At 35.4% G+C, this 17,799-nt stretch overlaps 3 protein-coding genes across 3 annotated transcripts; 2 read left to right on the top strand and 1 right to left on the bottom strand.

Annotated features, from left to right (window-relative positions):
* Positions 1 to 1,279: 1,279 nt before the first annotated feature.
* LOC111391786 (pentatricopeptide repeat-containing protein At1g80880, mitochondrial) lies at positions 1,280 to 8,007 on the bottom strand. Its single transcript, XM_023017048.1, has 2 exons — positions 7,137 to 8,007; positions 1,280 to 2,790 (listed from the first exon to the last, which is right to left on the bottom strand). The coding sequence occupies exons 1-2, from the start codon at positions 7,742 to 7,744 to the stop codon at positions 1,701 to 1,703; spliced, it is 1,698 nt and encodes a 565-aa protein (XP_022872816.1). The 5' UTR covers positions 7,745 to 8,007; the 3' UTR covers positions 1,280 to 1,700.
* Positions 8,008 to 9,197: 1,190 nt separating this feature from the next.
* Positions 9,198 to 11,561, top strand: LOC111391788 (ribonuclease TUDOR 2-like). The gene is made up of 3 exons (XM_023017050.1): positions 9,198 to 9,419; positions 10,682 to 10,847; positions 11,413 to 11,561. The coding sequence occupies exons 2-3, from the start codon at positions 10,698 to 10,700 to the stop codon at positions 11,503 to 11,505; spliced, it is 243 nt and encodes an 80-aa protein (XP_022872818.1). The 5' UTR covers positions 9,198 to 9,419; positions 10,682 to 10,697; the 3' UTR covers positions 11,506 to 11,561.
* Positions 11,562 to 11,601: 40 nt separating this feature from the next.
* On the top strand, positions 11,602 to 17,193 carry LOC111391787 (ribonuclease TUDOR 1-like). Its single transcript, XM_023017049.1, has 13 exons — positions 11,602 to 11,742; positions 11,906 to 12,112; positions 12,194 to 12,406; positions 12,487 to 12,594; positions 13,193 to 13,363; positions 13,451 to 13,648; positions 13,729 to 14,079; positions 14,164 to 14,394; positions 14,474 to 14,662; positions 14,739 to 14,816; positions 14,900 to 15,094; positions 15,724 to 16,101; positions 16,695 to 17,193. Exons 2-13 carry the CDS (start codon positions 11,981 to 11,983, stop codon positions 16,881 to 16,883), a joined length of 2,433 nt encoding a protein of 810 aa, XP_022872817.1. The 5' UTR covers positions 11,602 to 11,742; positions 11,906 to 11,980; the 3' UTR covers positions 16,884 to 17,193.
* Positions 17,194 to 17,799: the final 606 nt, after the last annotated feature.

The following is a 17,799-nucleotide window of genomic DNA, read 5'->3' as shown; positions in this document are numbered from 1 at the left end:
ATCTTTTATCTATCATTTTGATTGGAAGCTATACTTGTGTTTGGCTAGATATTTAAAATTAGTTTATTGCGCATGTTTGTAAAGCGTTTAGCTTTTTTTCCTTTACTTTTTTAAGTTTAATTTCGTTTGTGTTGAACTGTCAATAAATTTTAGCCACTTTTTTACCGTCTCGGGACTTTGTGTGACTTTTCAGTTTTTAGTCCCCACAAGAAAGGAGAGTTTGCAGACCCTATATATCCAAGCCTTGAACTCCCATCATTTTCCTCCTGCCGCCATAAAACAAGAAAACGAGTTTATTGCATGGATTCTCGTCCTCTTATGTGCCCAACTACTCCTACCAAGCTTGGCTCTCGAAAATTCCCAGAAATTCGAGCAAGAAAATCATAGTGCCTTGTGTTTTATGTTGTGATATTCATTTCCACTTGACAATAATATTATCTATATGCAGGCACAAGCAGAGAAGTGAATTATCATGCAGATACTCATGGCAAAGAATTTGTAGCAGAACATGACATAGGATCTAGTGATGGCAAAAAAACCCGCCCCCAACGGGTTGATGGGGCACCCCATTGCGGGCATGTGGCAGGGTGGGGCAAGGATGCTCCGCCCTGTGAAGGGGAAAAAAAATTAAAATAATTTTATTTCTAAACAATTTACCCGTAAAAAAACTCATTTTGAATTTGTATTTTATTATCTAATAATGACATAACTCGAAATTTTTGAAAATGTAAAAAGTGCAAAATTAAATTAAATTAAATTAAACCCACCCTGCCTCACCCCGTCTAAGGAGGGCCGCCCCGTTGCCATCCGAGCCATCCCTAAGGATCTGGTGTTGGTGCAAATGTGGTTCATCGTCTATCCCAAAAAAATAAATGGATCAGCACTATCGTATAAGCCTCCACTAATAATTTTTTTGATGTTTTTTTTTCCCTTACCATTGTCTTTGCCTAAATGTTTTGTTTTCAGGTAGTACTTCGTCTCTTTCAGTTCATTTGGTTGTGATTTCTCTCTAATTTTGTCATTTTAATCATGTCTGTAATTACATTGAGGCAGTTTCTTTGATTTTATAAATTCTACTTTCTTCAGATTTATAGACCGCCAAAAATTCTATACAAAGTATCATATCGGAATCATTCTCCCTTAGGAAGAAACAGTTAAGACCCACATGATTTCACTGGGAACATTGCAGGCTAACTTTATTTAAAAAAATAAGCTCATCTTTATGACATTGGATATAATACTGAGAAAGAACATGAAAATCCAATGAGCGCACCAAACATGTGTTAAAATGGGTGTTACCCAATGTTCTTGCTTCGATAGGCCTTCCTTGATATTAGAACTAACTGCATAATCCATCCAATCATATAAGCTTAATTCTCCTTAACGTTGGTCTTTATGGTCCAAACAAATTATATTGATTGTACTATAAGAATTGCGAACAGTTCTATAGTAAGTTGCCATAAAAGAGGACTTATATTCTTCCAAAATTACATTTCAAACTCGACAAGCATTCTCTATGGAAATGGACTGGCGGAAACTTCCCTTCCTATAGCAAGTAGAGATACTTGTTTACTGAAAGCAAGGAATTAGGTTTAGCAGTGAATATAAGATTTAGCAGCACCTGGCCTCTGCACAATTTGGTCCTGATATCAGGATGTCCTTTAGATATTACTGAAACGAATTTGCAGCAACGTTAAATTCTAAGTCCCATTAGATCCCTCCTTTTCTGATTGCTTACCAGGTCTTCTAGTTCGGTTTCCACTGCCTTTCCCATATTGTAGTCCTTTACCTTTATGAATACGTCTGACAACTGTTGTCTGCCCTTGTCCCTCCAGTGCATGAATACCATCTTGAAGAGGTTCGCTTAAGAGCTTCTTCAACTTTGGGTCATCCGCTAGTCTATTAGATCTCATCTCAGCATACAGTTCTGTAGCCTCCACAAACAACTTACATTTCACTAGCCCTTCCACTAACACACAGTAATGTTCAGAATCCGGCACTATCTTGTACTGTTTAATGTTCGACCATATCTTCAATGCATTTTCTGGTTGCCCGATTTTAAGAAACTTGCCGAGTGTAAGAAGAAATGTATGCCTGCTGGGACCAAGACCGGCTTTTTTCATAAGATTAAAAACTTCATAAGTTCCTTCTAAATTAGCACCCTCAAGAAATGCATGGTACGTATCACTAGTTGTGTTGACATCATCCTGTATCATCCTAGCTAATATAGTTCTTGCGTCCAGAAACTTTGCTGATTTGCAAAGAGGAAGAATCATAGAGTTGTATGTTGTAGAATCAGGTTGCATACCAGATTCTTTCATATGATCTACAACTCTAAGAGCTTCATTCAGGCAATTCTCATGAGTCAGTACATAAATCAAAGAATTACACACTTTCATGCCAGGGATCCAGCCCTTTTTCTTCATTTCATCGTACAATCTAAGTGAGTCAAATAGATTACCTGCTCTTGAGAAGCAGGAAATCATGTGTGTATAAGAAGTCCCGTCAGGCAAGATACAACATCTGGACATTTCCCGCCAAACCCTCTTGGCTTCATATATATCATTAGCTATATTACACCACCCATTGAGAATTATGTTAAAGCTATCAATTTCCAACGGGAAGAATTTCTTATTGAGAAACATGAATTCTTCAGCTTCTTCAATGTTTCCATGTTTATTAAGAATATCCAAGAATGAGAAGAATGTTCTCTGATCAGGAGAAAATTTAAACTTCTGAAATATTTTGAATGTTTCAATAGCCTTGCTTGGATTATTTGCTGCTGCATATCTATAAACTTGTATTAGAAGACAATAATAAGAAAAAAGCAATAAAAAGGAACGAAAAATACAATCAATGTTATTTTATATTAAACTTACAAAATGAATAATGAATAAATCATTTCACCGAATTTTATCTAATACAAATAGGTAATGTTCTAACTTGAAGTCCACTGAAATGCAAAAAAGATCAACAGAGTTCTATCAGCTTAATGGCAAAAGTTCCAGATATTAAACAAAACTGGGCAGTTCTTGTACAATAAAAACAATAGGGTGCGTAACCGGTGAAGAAAAAGGAGAATAAATAGTATTTTAGATGTCTAATATTTTGAGATCCTGAGAAGTTAGGTCTTTGTTAATGTCTGAACATGACACTACCCACGGGCTAGTGTTCATGGGTCTTGTGTAGTCTACTTCAGGCAGTTCCATCAACGAATCCTAAGTAGTCTGGCAGAGTCCTCATTAGAGAGTTTCCAAAACTTGAGACCATGTGTCAGAATAGAAATAAGGTAGTGTTTGATTCAACCAAAATTTATCTAATTTGATTATTTCTTTCACATTTTATATTTATGGTATAAATATATAACATTATCTTCTCCTTTTATGTTCCCTCGGTGCTTTTCGAAGTTGGCAGGAATATCGCATCGGGCCATATATTTTTCAGCATCGTCCAATGATCACGATGCCCAAGAGGCACAACGGCACCATCATATCCCAATTCCATGGAAATGGGTGGAACCATTTTCTACCCAAAATGTAGTGTTTGATTCACAAGATTTTCCATGAAATTGGTTTCTAACTTTTATTGAAAGTTGTGCTATTCCTTGATTTGGTGGAACCATTTTCCACCCAAAATGTAGTGTTTGATTCACAAGATTTTCCATGAATTGGTTTCTAACTTTTATTGGAAGTTGTGCTATTCCTTGATTTGGTTGAATTCCAATTCTCACCATATATAGTGAGAATTGGAATTCCCGGCTACTGTAGCGATTTATTTTTTTTTCTGTTTTTTTTTTATGCAATGGAAACCAATTCTAAGAATTATTGTTGGAATTCCCGGCTACTGTAACGATTTTTTTTTCCATTTTTTTTTAGGCAATGGAAACCAATTCTAATAATTATTGTAAAAAAATATTTCTCTTTCATTGATAATTTTCATATAAAATAAAGTCAAACGAACACTAAAAAATAAATGATTTTCTTGAATTATTTATTTTGGCTTTTTGGCGATGGAAACTAATGTCATCCCCAATACCAGTAAATTCTATCCTTTTAATTGACAATTTTCATGTAAAACAAAGTCAAACGAATATCAAAAAATACTTTTATTTCAACATTTTTCACGTGGAAAATTATACCAATCAAACACAATAATTTACAATTTCCAGAAAAACAATTATAGGCAATTCAATTCACTGGAATTCGTTTTCCAACCAACTCAATTCCATCTTTGCAATCAAATGGATCCTAAGAGATCTCCTAACCTAAAAATAAGCACATATTTCATTTCAATGGTAAGTTGATAATATGGAAATTTTTATATTCTTGTCATTTGAATTTGCCTAAAGGTGAAGCACTCAAGACAATTCATGGTTCATAGCTTAGTTAATGGATTTCCCTAGGTCAGTTTATGCAATAAACAAAAATCCATCGTCAAAGAGAAGGCAATTGACTCTGCCTTTTCAAAATTCGATCAAAGTGATCAAGAATCTCATCATCTCTTAGGTGGGCCAACCAATTGAGTTCTTCTTTTTCCCATGCTTACCGTTGTCAAGCTTCCTCTTCTTTTCTTTAATTAACCAGTCTTCTCGAGTTCCGTCTTTCTCAGATGTTTTTATGTAATCCCTGATGCGCTAATCCCCCACATCCAACCTGATCGTGAAAACTCCATATCCCTGAGACAGTTGAAAACTACCAACAGTGGCAAAGTGAAAGGGATAATTTTTGTCCTAAAAACCTTTCACAAGAAACCATAATTAACTTTTGTTGAACCGGCATCATACAGTTAGAAGGGGACACATATATTTATTTCAATTCAGTCTTTAACAAGCCTTAAATTGTAAGATCAGATTCATTTTTTTATCATATGACTGATGTGCACAATTTTCATTAATGATGAGACTTGAACTCAAATCTTTGTTGGCTTTGATACAGCGAGCTCTTAGAGAGGGGGCACATTTCTTTATTAAAATTTAGTCTTGAACAACTTCAATTTTTCGCTACATATTAGGCTCCCACCCCTAACCCATGAATTTGTTGGAATATAGTGGTATTAATGAAATTGAATTATCACATACCGTATATGTAGTTTAGATATCGATTTTGAGCATACCGTATATGCAATATACCGTATATATAGCTTACCGTATTTGCAGATAGCTTACCGTATTTGCAGATAGCTTACAATATTTGCAGCTAACTTACCGTATTTGCAACTTACCGTATATGCTTTTAACCGTATTTGTACATATTTTTTTTCCCTTTTCATATATACCGTATTTCCACATACCGTATGTTGACATACCGATTTTGCTCTTACACATACCAAAATTACAGAATATTTTTTTTCCAGATTTTACTTTTAACATAAATAAAAATTAACGCAGATTAATTTTAATAAACATAAATAGAACGATAACATAATAAAACTGCAAATTATATGAATTACACAGATAAACGTTAAATAATTAAATCTGCAAGAATAAATTATAAAGGTATAATCACAAAATAAATAAATAATGGATTAATTTTCAACTTGAGGCCTGTACGAACACAGTTTCCTTAAAACAAGTTTACCCTCTCACCATAAATGCTTGAGGTCTAATCCCAGCGTCTATTTCTTAGGATACAATGGTAAAACCCTTAGAATCTGAGCACCACAGATACTACTCCGACGATCTGACTAGTATCCGAACAATATTACCACAATGACGACGCTGAACAGAAATCGAGATGCAAACAAAAAAAATTGCAGAATGTTTTTTTCCTATTTTTGTGTGTGTTTCTGTATATGTTGGAACTGCTGGAAAAATGACATTTTATATAGGTTTAAATATGCCTATTAACTTTATAGCAATAAATACTGGAGTTGCTTCAATTTCTGGAAGTTTTGGTAGTTTCAGGAAACTCAAAGGTCAATTGGAGAAAGCAAAAAATTGCAAAACGTAGACACTCCAAACGAGCCAATTGTTGCTCTATTCGATCCGACATTCGTGTACGCAGGTCGTGCCCGCACACAAGTTCAAGGTCCGAAAGCTATTTCAGTCCGTGATTTGCACCACCGCATGTGTGCACGTGAAGAGAGCCTCTTTTCTACACATGATTACACCCTTCCAAATTGTAATCCTATATAAAGTGATTCATACTTTCTTCATTTTCCTATATGAGATTAGTTTTATTTCCCACATAAACTATCTTTCAATGGTCATCTTTGAGCTCCAATTTCTCATTCATCCATTCATCAATTTTGGCAAATAAATATATGGTTTCGATGCTCTCACGGAGGATAACAAGAATCAACTTCGATTTTCCAAATTGGACCAACGGGTCCCACTCAAATTTTATGCCAAAATCATTCACTAGCCCATTTTTTCCAACAGAATTCTCTTTCTACTGCTGAATGCAGTAACAAATGCCTTAAACTCCTCATTAAACTCCTCATGAATAAGACCTCACACGGAATTTGACAAAGCAGCTTAAAGCTTGATGAACTGTAACAAATATCTAGAGAAGAAAGTTTGTTATCTGTGACAGTTCAGCAAAACAAGAGTCGACTTTTGAAGTCAATTCTTATTTATAGAAAAAACAGCAAAAAAACAGAGAACAGAGAAATCCCACCTCAGTTTATTAGATAGTCATCCGTGTTCGATTACACAGATGAACCTAATACCATATATATGTGACAATGAGTAATCAGGTTACATTTGAGTTCGTAAATATGAACAAATGGAATCAGCACGCATTAAATAATGCATACTTAGAAAAATGTTTCTGTCAAAGGAATCAAACCAAACACATCCAGAATGTTTGCGTCCATAGTAAATCTCTTAAATAATATAACAATTACCAGAGACAAGCACATAATAATATAATTGAGCTACACTTTGCTATGAACAGGTTCAGTTCTCCATATGATGAAGCAAAAGTGTCAGAGAAAGAAAATTAACACGAGATTCTGGCTTTGAGCAATTAAAATTTAATGTTCAAGTAGACAAATAAGAAACAGCTATTAGTAAGAACTAAAGAAAGATTCATAAAGTTAGTACCTCTACAATCTTTACAATGCATTAAAATTAAATAAGGAAAAGAATCTAAAATGAAGCAGTGCATTGCTTGAAGAAGTAAATTAATTTTCACCTGTCAATCATGATGAACATTGCTTGTTGAGGGTCCATTGAAGCCTTATAAAGGTCATGAATCAGTGTCCAAGCAGTATTGAACTTTTGATGGTTACCCAGCAGCCATATCATCAAACACCGAGTCTTTTCCACAACACATTTCCAGTTATCACCCCACTTGAACACTAAAAATGCCAGCTTCCACTCTTCTCTTAAAGCCCAAATAGCTGAAAAGATCAAATCTTTACTCGGCTTCACACCAGAATTATCTAAAAAGGACATTGCTTCATTTGCACATGCAAAGTTCTTGGCTTTGCGGACAGTTTCAAGGAATTCAGGTAGACCCAGTGGGATATCTTCATCAATTTCATTTACCAATTCATCGAAGTCGATTGTTTGGAAAATATTTTGGCTGTCTGAGTGTTGAAGGGTGGAGAAATGACGGAACAGTTTACAGTTGGAGATAGATGTTCGACGAAATGCTTCAGTGAGGTTGTATGGCAAAAGAGACCGACAAAAAGATGAAATTCGGGGTTGACTGCCTACAGAGCTCAAAATTTGGGAGAAGAAGATCGCGGGAGGTGCTCCAGAGATTTGGAGCCTCCTACAAATCTTAAGAAAAGACATAATTTTGCAGATTTCATTACAAGCTTGCTTTGAGAATTATAGAATTGCTGATAAAACAGAGATGGTCCGCGACGCCCAGTAGCTGACGTTGTTACGGTCGATAAGTGCAAGCTCCGGGTTTTTGAGGGATTCGATAAGACATTTTGTGGCCAAATTGAGGTGTCAAAACAGGTAAGTCCATTCGTGGTGCATAGGTCGAGATCGAGTCGGAACCTATTCAAGGATGCACAAAAAAACAATTTCTCGACAAATGTGCCTTGATACTAGTTTTCTCTCCCTAAAAAATCTTTACTAATATACGTGAATTCTATATTTTATTATCAAATAATTGATATGTATAGATTATGGATCTCCAGACATTTCGTATCAGATAACCTACTCAAACAGATATTTTTGACAGATTTTGAGGGACAGGCCAATGTGACGCCCCCTGTTGGAGGCGTCACGCCAGCATCTTTCTTTCATATTTGTTCCAAAATAATAAATAAATGGTATTATTTTATTAACAAACATAAATGAATAAATAAAATTTAACTAAATAATTTCTCAAGGAATACAAATATATAGAACCTTATGGCTAATGGACATTACTCCAAAAAATTATAACTAATATCCACACGAACCACACGACACAAGTTACATAATTAATATAAATATATTACATTTAATATTTATAATAATAACTTATATTCATTTTGCTTTACTACAATAGAGTTAATAAAATTGTTATTTTTTAGAAATGCAAATATATTGTTACATTTATAGTAGATATTTTATTCATTGAAAAAAAAAATGTTTTCTTTTACTATCAATAAATAAATTTTTTTTGAAAATTTGCGGGAAAAAACTCGTCGACATGGTTATTATGCTTATTATTACCTTTTCAGTCAAAATTTTGAATAATGATTAAGTAATCTTAGATTCCGATCAAGTCAACGTAAAGGTTTTTTAATAAACAAATGTTTACGTGTTCAATTCGAGATTTCACATTATTGAATTGAAATAAATCTAACATTTATAATTACAAAGGTATCGAGCGTCAACGAATTTGCCATTACCTTAAAAAGATCTATTGAACTAATTGTACGATCTTATAAAAACATTATTTCACAAATCTACAAAAATAATTTTCAAATTATTTATCCTTTTACATAAAATCACACAAATTGAATTTTCATATTAATTACAGCGCACTAGGAAAGAAATTGGTGACATGCTAATTCGACGTGTATAATTATGATTGGCTGTTGAATCCACGTGGCAGTCCATTGTCGTAATCGGTCAGTCCTTATCCATCAAGTACAATAAAAAGTTGCAACGCCTATTACCAAATCCAACAGTAAAAATGAAAATGTCCAATAAGAATTTTGACCTAAATGAGTAAAAATATTTATACACAAAGAGCATGGCATTTTGAGTAATTTTTTAAAAAGGAGATAATTCCAATAACTATCCCTACTTGTCCTCAGTTATATATTGACATTTTACGCTGCGGTTTCGTTTAATCAGCCGTCCGACGCCTACAGATCTCTTCAATTTCGCTCTTTGGAAATTTTCCAAGTTGATTTTTGAAGTGAATCGATTTGCATGAAGTCGTAATTGGTTCAACCAGATCGATTGGTTTTATCTTTAATTCTCTCGATCTCGGATTAATTGAATTTCGTTTATAATTAAGGTACATATCTCAGATCTCTGTTTTTGGAGCTATTTATTAGCTGTTGTGAATTTGTTTTTATTGGTAAGTTCGTATCTGTTCTGATCTTTTGATTTATGTATCTCAGATCTTGGTGTCGCTCTGTGAAATTTGGAGTCTTGTTTGCTTGCTTGGGTTTATGTATATTCTGAATTTTGCTCTGGTTTCTGTCTCGTTTGTGTACAATCTTTATTGTGCTGCATTAGGCTAAATCATATTCCACGATTTGCTTGCAAATTTATATAAATCATAGATCTGTACCGTCATTCACATATTACTATTTGTGGGATTGCGAGATTCGTTGATTTGCATGCTAATAATAATTCTTGAACTGGCTGTGAAATTAGAAGATTGAATTTTGAAGATTTGGAATTTTTTTCTGACTGGGATCTTTAGATTATTATATTATCTGTAATTTACTGTGTATTATGAATTTTCTTTGTCTGGTAGATCTTTAAAAATGATACATTTGTATTCGTTTGTAGAGATGGGTTGTCTGTCAAAGATTTTGTTTTTACCAAATTTTTGTATCTAACCAAGTTCATCAGCTAAAGGTTTCATCTTTGAAGTTGGAACTGTGTCTTTTATTTGTTTCTTATTTCTTAAATTGAGTTTCTCAATGGTAGCAGTGTACGAGTTTCTTTTTTTTTGGCCTATTAATTAAGACACTTAAATAATTTAGATGCGTTTTTACCAAAGTTTTTTTTATATAATAGGTTCCATTATTAAAGGTCTGATCTTTTTAATTGGAACTTTGTTCTTTTCTTTTGGGGTTTTTAGGTAAAGCAATTTTTCAGTGATAGCACTATACTTGATGTGGGTGGTTAAGGTTTTATCATTTATTGGCCATTAAGACATTAAATAGTTTAGATTCAGATTTTTATCAAGTTTTTGTTTTTGACATGGCTCATTAGTTAAAAGTTTGTTCCTTCTAATTGACAGTTTAAGCTTTTATTTGGGTTCTTGTTTTGCGTATATTACTGCGACTTTCTCGATGATAGCATTAAGTGTGGCCTTGGAAGTTAGATTCTTTGATTAATTTTGTTGGGCTATTAATTAATGTGGTTAAAGAATTTATGATTGCAAATGAAAGTATCGACTGCTTTAACTGTAATTGTTATTGGGACTCAAAAGTGGTATTTCTGATTGTAGAAGCTAGTTTGTATGCACATGGGTATCAAATAATGGATTGAAACAGTTTCAGTTCCTCATCCAATGTTGATTTAATTTTTACCTTTCTGCAGACCTCGAGCTGTTGAAATGGCATCGACAGCTGGAAACTCTGGATGGTTTAGGGGGATTGTGAAAGCTGTTCCATCCGGTGATAGCTTGGTCATAGTGGGAGGTAGCGAGGCAGAGATTCCCCCAGAGAAAACAATCACTTTGTCATCTCTGATAGCACCTAAATTGGTATGTTCACTCTATATCTTCGGTTAGTTTAAGCTTGATGTTTGTTTTCCAACTGATCATTCAATTGTGAACTGAACAAAACGTTTACTGGATATATTTACTCTGTTCTGAAGTTCTCATGAATTTAATTTCTTTGTGGTATCTTTTTGGGAGAGAAATAGATTAATCTTTTTATTTTCTAATAATGTGGTCTCATGCAAGAGCTGTAGTTAATATATAGGTTTGGATAATCTTGACCTGTCTATTCCTTGAGATTTTGTTATGGCTTACATCATTTTAATGAATGGTGGCATTGTTCTTACTGTTGTGCTGGAATTTCAATAAGAAAATATATATTGTAATTGCAGAGCTATGCCCAGTTTTGTGGATGAATTGTCTCATATTCACCTTATAGCTTACATTCTTATCCTATGGTTCACTGCTTATTGATTTGAAGTCAGTGAGTTTCTTTAATTTGGCTGGACTAATTAATAAAGAGTCATTCATTTGATGTATGTTGTGTACTATGTTTCATGCACTTTTCATTTTCTTTCTCATATCATTTGAATTTTCCTTTTGGTTTTAGGCCCGAAGAGGCAGTATTGATGAGCCATTTGCATGGGAGAGCAGAGAGTTTTTAAGGAAGCTTTGTATTGGGAAGGTTCTTAGTTCTAATTAGTTTCATTAATAGGTTTTATGTTCTATTCTTTTATAAAGAACGATATTCATTAGTTCTTTAATCCCCCCGAAAATTTATGTTGCCAACACTTGTATTTAAAATTTTGGCATCACTTGAATTCTTTGGCTGTAGGTTAGAGATCAAGGTCAACAAAAAGGAGAAGTCAGTCCTTTTTTAGCCGAGTTACTACGTCTCGAAGAGCAAGCCAAGCAACAAGGTCTAGGTCGTTGGAACAGAGTATGTCTTAATATGTTTTCAGCATAACTTATTCCCCGTATCCCAATATATCATCGTTTTAATTTTCCAGTCATGTGGGTTTCATACTTTGATGTTCTATCGTTAATCATTATACAAAGGATGTCATGTTCTCTAATCATGGCCTCTTTCTCGTTGGATCCAGAATCCAGGTGCTTCTGAGGCATCTATTAGGAGCCTCCCTCCGTCAGCCATAGGAGATTCTGGCAATTTTGATGCTATGGGCCTCTTGGCCTCGAACAAAGGTAGTCCTATGGAAGTTATTGTAGAGCAGGTCCGAGACGGGAGCACACTTCGTGTTTATTTGCTTCCAAGTTTTCAGTTTGTCCAAGTATTTGTTGCGGGAATTCAGGTATGTACTCGTAGCTTAATGCAATTTGGGTATTCTCTTTTCCAACTGGTTTCTGAATTGAATTTTTGTCTGTTTTATCAGTCTCCTTCTATGGGCAGAAGGGCTGCATCTGAGGTTGTAATTGAAACTGAATTATCCTCTGATGAGCCAAATGATGTTTCAATTGAACCTCGTGCCCCGCTGACATCGGCACAAAGACTTGCTGCTTCTTCCACGTCTGCTACTGAAGTTGCTCCTGATCCATTTGGGAGGGAAGCCAAACATTTCACAGAGATTCGTGTTTTGAATAGAGAAGTGAGTGATTTTCTGATGGCTGTTGCATTGGTACTTGATTTTCATGGATAGGCTTACAATTCTTATTGGGTGGCTCCCAGGTCAGGATTGTTTTGGAGGGCATTGACAAATTTAGCAATCTAATTGGTTCAGTATATTATTCAGACGGTGAATCAGCCAAGGACCTGGCATTGGAACTTGTTGAAACTGTAAGTCATTTTACAATCATATGTTGAATCTGCATCATAAATAATTTTGTTTTCTAAACCATTGTCATTGTCCCCTTCCTGAATTGCTTGTAGTAGAGGGAAAAGAAAAAAAAAATCATGTTATAATAATTGCAATGTTCAGTGCTAATTGTAAGTGGGAGTGCAGAATAAAAATATCCTTTTGAAATAAAATTTTCTTACCAAATGCTTATAATTATCCTTTTGATTGCTTGTCTGGGATGAGCTTGATACAGAAGATGCAAGTTTCTCCAAATGAAGATGTGATGGAACAGGCCCAACATTTAACTTTTTAAAGAAATCAACTCTTTTCTTTTTCTATTCATGTTGAAATGAGTGCCTTTTCCATTCATTATATGTCTCCCGAAATGATTTACAGGACTATACCTTGTTTCTATTTCATAGGCCAAACAAGCTAATTTGAATGTCGATTTTCATCGGTGCTTAATAATTTATTTGTAATTTTAATAATGCAAGAAGTTTCTATAAAGCTACTTGATGTCTACTTTACTGCATATGCCCTTAATTTTCCGCTTGTGGGATTTACTGTCAGCTTTTCTTCCCTATCATGTTTATGCAGGGTTTAGCTAAATATGTGGAGTGGAGTGCATGTTTGCTGGAAGATGATGCCAAGCGGAGGTTGAAGAATGCTGAACTTCTAGCCAAGAAGAATCGATTGAGGATGTGGACAAACTATGTGCCCCCAGCCACAAACTCAAAGGCCATTCATGACCAGAACTTTACAGGAAAAGTAAGTTTCGGTTCCTGGTGTTGCCTGCCTTGTTTCATCTTCTGGTTTCTTTCATTTTGCACTCTTCTATAATTTGGGTTTCTGCAGGTAATTGAAGTTGTTAGTGGGGATTGCATAATTGTTGCTGACGACTCTTTGCCATTCGGAGATCCATCTGCAGAGCGGCGCGTCAATCTCTCAAGTATTAGGTGTCCTAAAATGGGTAACCCTCGTAGAGATGAAAAACCTGCTCCTTATGCTCGCGAAGCAAAGGAATTTCTGAGAAATCGTCTAATTGGCCGTCAAGTATGTGGTCTGAAATTTATGGTGTGATTTACTCTTTTGGATTTTCATCACAATTTTTATTGTAATGTACATCTTTTCAGGTGCAAGTTTCTATGGAATATTCGAGGAAGGTCGCCATGGCAGATGGACCTACTGCTGCAGCTGGGGCAACTGATTCAAGAGTGATGGATTTTGGATCTATCTTCCTTGTTAATCCACCTAAGGATGGAGATGGTACTGCACCTGCTGCTGGAAGTCAGCAGACGGGTGCAAATATTGCTGAGCTTTTGGTTGCCCGTGGTTTTGCGAATGTAATCAGGCACCGAGATTTTGAGGAGAGATCAAACTACTATGATGCCCTTCTTGCTGCTGAATCTCGTGCTATTGCTGGCAAGAAGGGTATGCATTCGGCCAAAGACCCTCCCGTGGTGCACATAACGGACCTGCTAACTGTTAGTAGTCTGCCCTTCGTCTTAGCTTTTGGCTATTTTCTTTTTCGTGTAACTTACTGGTTCTTTATTGTAATGGCTCATTAGGCTTCTGCAAAGAAAGCGAGAGACTTCTTGCCATTTTTACAACGCATTAGGAGGATGACTGCAGTTGTTGAATATGTTCTTAGTGGTCATCGGTTTAAACTGTATATCCCAAAGGAAACATGCAGTATTGCTTTCTCGTTCTCTGGTGTTAGATGTCCAGGTCGTGATGAACAGTATTCTGATGAGGCCATTGCACTTATGAGGCGGAAGATAATGCAGAGGGATGTTGAGGTATTGCAGTCCTCATATCGTACTCTTTACTTTATATTTTTGCATGGCTTCCAGATTAATATGTTCTTCTTGCACTCAGATTGAAGTAGAAACTGTTGACAGAACTGGAACTTTCTTGGGGACATTGTGGGAGGCCAGAACCAACGTGGCAGTCACACTTTTGGAAGCGGGATTAGCAAAGCTTCAAACTAACTTTGGCACTGACAGGATCCCTGACGCTCACCTTTTGGTACAGGCTGAGCAGTCAGCAAAAATGAAGAAGTTGAAGGTGAGTAACGCGACTTTTTTCTTATAAAAAATGATTGTTATTGATCTACTGGCTGCTAATTTGTATTTTACTGTAGATCTGGGAGAATCACGTTGAAGGAGAAGAAGTTTCTAATGGTACATCCATTGAAAGGCGTCAGAAAGAAGAGCTTAAGGTGCTGCATAGAATGTATTTTGCTATGGCACTTCCAGTATTGAAGTTGACGCATGTTATATCTTACTATATATTTATCTTCAGGTGGTGGTTACTGAAGTCATGGGAGGTGGTCAATTTTATGTCCAATCAGTTGCTGATCAGAAAGTGGCCTCCATTCAGAAGCAGCTTGCTTCCTTAAACCTTCAAGAAGCTCCTGTACTTGGTGCCTTCAATCCCAAAAAGGGTGACATAGTTCTTGCTCAATTTAGTGCCGATAATTCTTGGAACCGTGCAATGGTATGCAACTTGAAATCCTTTGCTTGTTTTTAATTCAAGTTTGTTATGTACTGGGAAGTTCGTCTGCTGGGATTGAGAAACTACCCTCAGAAAGTCTCACTATATTTTTACTCTAAACACTTGTGGATGTTTAGTGGAAGTGATCAAACTTAAATACCACAAAATGTTAACATTCTGAAATAATGGTAGCACATATTAAAACATTGATGGGTATTTTTCAAATATATTTTTATAATCCTTGGAAATTTATGTGTCTTGTAATTTGTTGCCCGAACTTGTCCCATTGCCATTTTGTGGTCACTTGTTATTCTAGATCTTGTGAGTTTTCTTTCCCCTGCAAATGGCACAATTCATCACCAGAACTGTTAAAAAATTTCTGTAGTTTTATGCTTATTTCTAGTCATTTTCTTTATGCTGTAATTCATTTCTGTTTTCTCATTCAATATCTGTTGAGCCATGAAGATGAATTCTCTGTAAGTTGTGTTAGTAACTAATCCTTATTGTTAATATTTTTAGTCCATCTTTTATGTATCTTATCAATTTGTTGTTCTGTCCATATTATTTTTATCATTCTAATTACATCATTACATTGTTAATCTTTCTGATGCACTCTTAATTGGAATATGAAGATTGTAAATGCTCCCCGGGGTGTTGTTGAGTCTTCAAATGACAAGTTTGAGGTGTTTTACATCGATTATGGAAACCAAGAAGCAGTTACTTTCAGTCAGCTGCGTCCTATTGATCCTTCAGTATCCTCTGCCCCAGGCCTGGCTCAGCTTTGCAGTCTTGCATATCTCAAGGTTCCAAACTTGGAGGATGATTATGGTCAAGAAGCAGCATTTCGTCTTAGTGAACACTTGCTAAGTAGTCCAAAAGAATTCAAGGCCATAATTGAAGAAAGGGACACTTCAGGTGGCAAAGTGAAAGGACAAGGAACTGGCACCATATTCATGGTGACTTTGGTCGATCCAGAAGCTGATGTCAGCATAAATGCTACCATGCTACAGGTTCGAACATATATTTTCTCCTGTGGAATTTTTTTTGTCAACCTTGCTCTTTAAGCTTGTGTCCTGTACTGTGAATAATTATATCAGCATCCCAACATCCTTTCAGTATATGGTGTATCCAAATAGATGGTCAACAGATATAGCTCGTTATTACCTGTTTAATAGATTACCTTGGAAATTGATTATAGGTCTGTATAATGGTTGTGGGTAGACCAGTTACAAGGTTTCCTAGTATTCCTACTATATAAAGGATTTTTTTTTGCATGTATGAGAGGTGCCTGACCTGAGTCCATTTGCTACGGATTAAAATCTGATTTTAATTTAAGTCAAAGTTAAACAATCAATATTAACCACATCTTTTATAGGTCTCACAACTTTTCAACTACACATTTCAAAAACTTCTATCACAATCTACTAAAAAAAGCTAATTTTAATCCCCACCAAATCTTCTTCCACGTCTGAAATGGAGTGGTCATGGTGAACCATATAGGACATCAGGGTTTAGTCCATAACAGAATCAATGGTTTGTCGAGATTATATTGCTTCTGTTTCAGCTAACTGTTAAAATGTAATCAAATATGTAAAATTTTCAGGATGGACTCGCGAGGTTGGAGAAAAGGAGGAAATGGGAGTCCAAGGATAGGCAGCTGGCTATGGATGAACTTGAAAAATTTCAGACAGAAGCACGAGACAAGAGACTCAGAATGTGGGAATATGGTGATATTGAGTCGGATGATGAGGACTCGGCACCACCTCTGAGGAAAGCTGCTGGAAAGCGTTGAAAACAAGCTTTTCTTGCCTGTATCAATATCAGAACCAATTCTACCTGCCAGAATTTTATTTTGAATTTACAGGCATCATAATTTGCTGATAGAGCATATAGGCGTCGTGTTTGTCATAAACTTGTAACTCGGCCCTAGAAGCAAAAAGAAAAAATGTTTTGTGGTTAGGAGGTGAGAGAACAGTTTTGATTTATTTTTTTTGGAATTTTCTTTTATTTTATTTTTTTAATTTATAGAACTCTTAATAATGCAACCTCCTGTCTGTGATGACATTCAGTAATTTTAAAGTTTTGACCTTTTTATTTTATAATTCGAGTGTCATTTTTTTCTACACAATTGAGAAATATTTTTTGCTTATTTGCGAGTTGATAGGGTGTTTTGTTGCTCAATGAGTAGTGCCAATTCGAAGGTCTCAATATATGTTGGTCTGTTTGTAATAATGTCTCAAAATCCCAGGAAATTATTTGAATTGTTTTGAAGAGAGTTTTAAAAGGCTTGAATCTTTGAACAGGATGGATAGATTCTACTCCCTGTTGTGAAAAGGCTGTGTTCTTTTTCTTTCTTTCACCAAAAGCAAATTATATTTTGCACAAGAAATTAATCTTCTGATGGTGGTGATGATGATACATTTACCTTTTCTATAATCACTCGTGACGTAATGCCCAAAAGGTGTTAATATTGAATTTTTGAAATTAAAACTCGTCAAATGTCTTAAGTAGCGTCATGTTAGCTGAAGACTGTCGATTATCCTGTCCGGTTTTGGAATCGACGACCTTAGTCTCACAGTATGGAAAGGTTTTTAATAGGGACGATCGAGATTGTCCCGTGTCCAAAACAGGGATGATTTTTCATTTTCGGAGAGCAGAGATGGAACGATTGATGGATCTAGGGGTTATTGCTGTTCCCCATGGCCCTT

The sequence above is a fragment of the Olea europaea genome, unplaced genomic scaffold, assembly GCF_002742605.1.
Source record: "Olea europaea var. sylvestris unplaced genomic scaffold, O_europaea_v1 scaffold830, whole genome shotgun sequence".
NCBI lineage: Eukaryota > Viridiplantae > Streptophyta > Magnoliopsida > Lamiales > Oleaceae > Olea > Olea europaea.
This window is presented reverse-complemented; position numbering and strand designations above follow the sequence as displayed.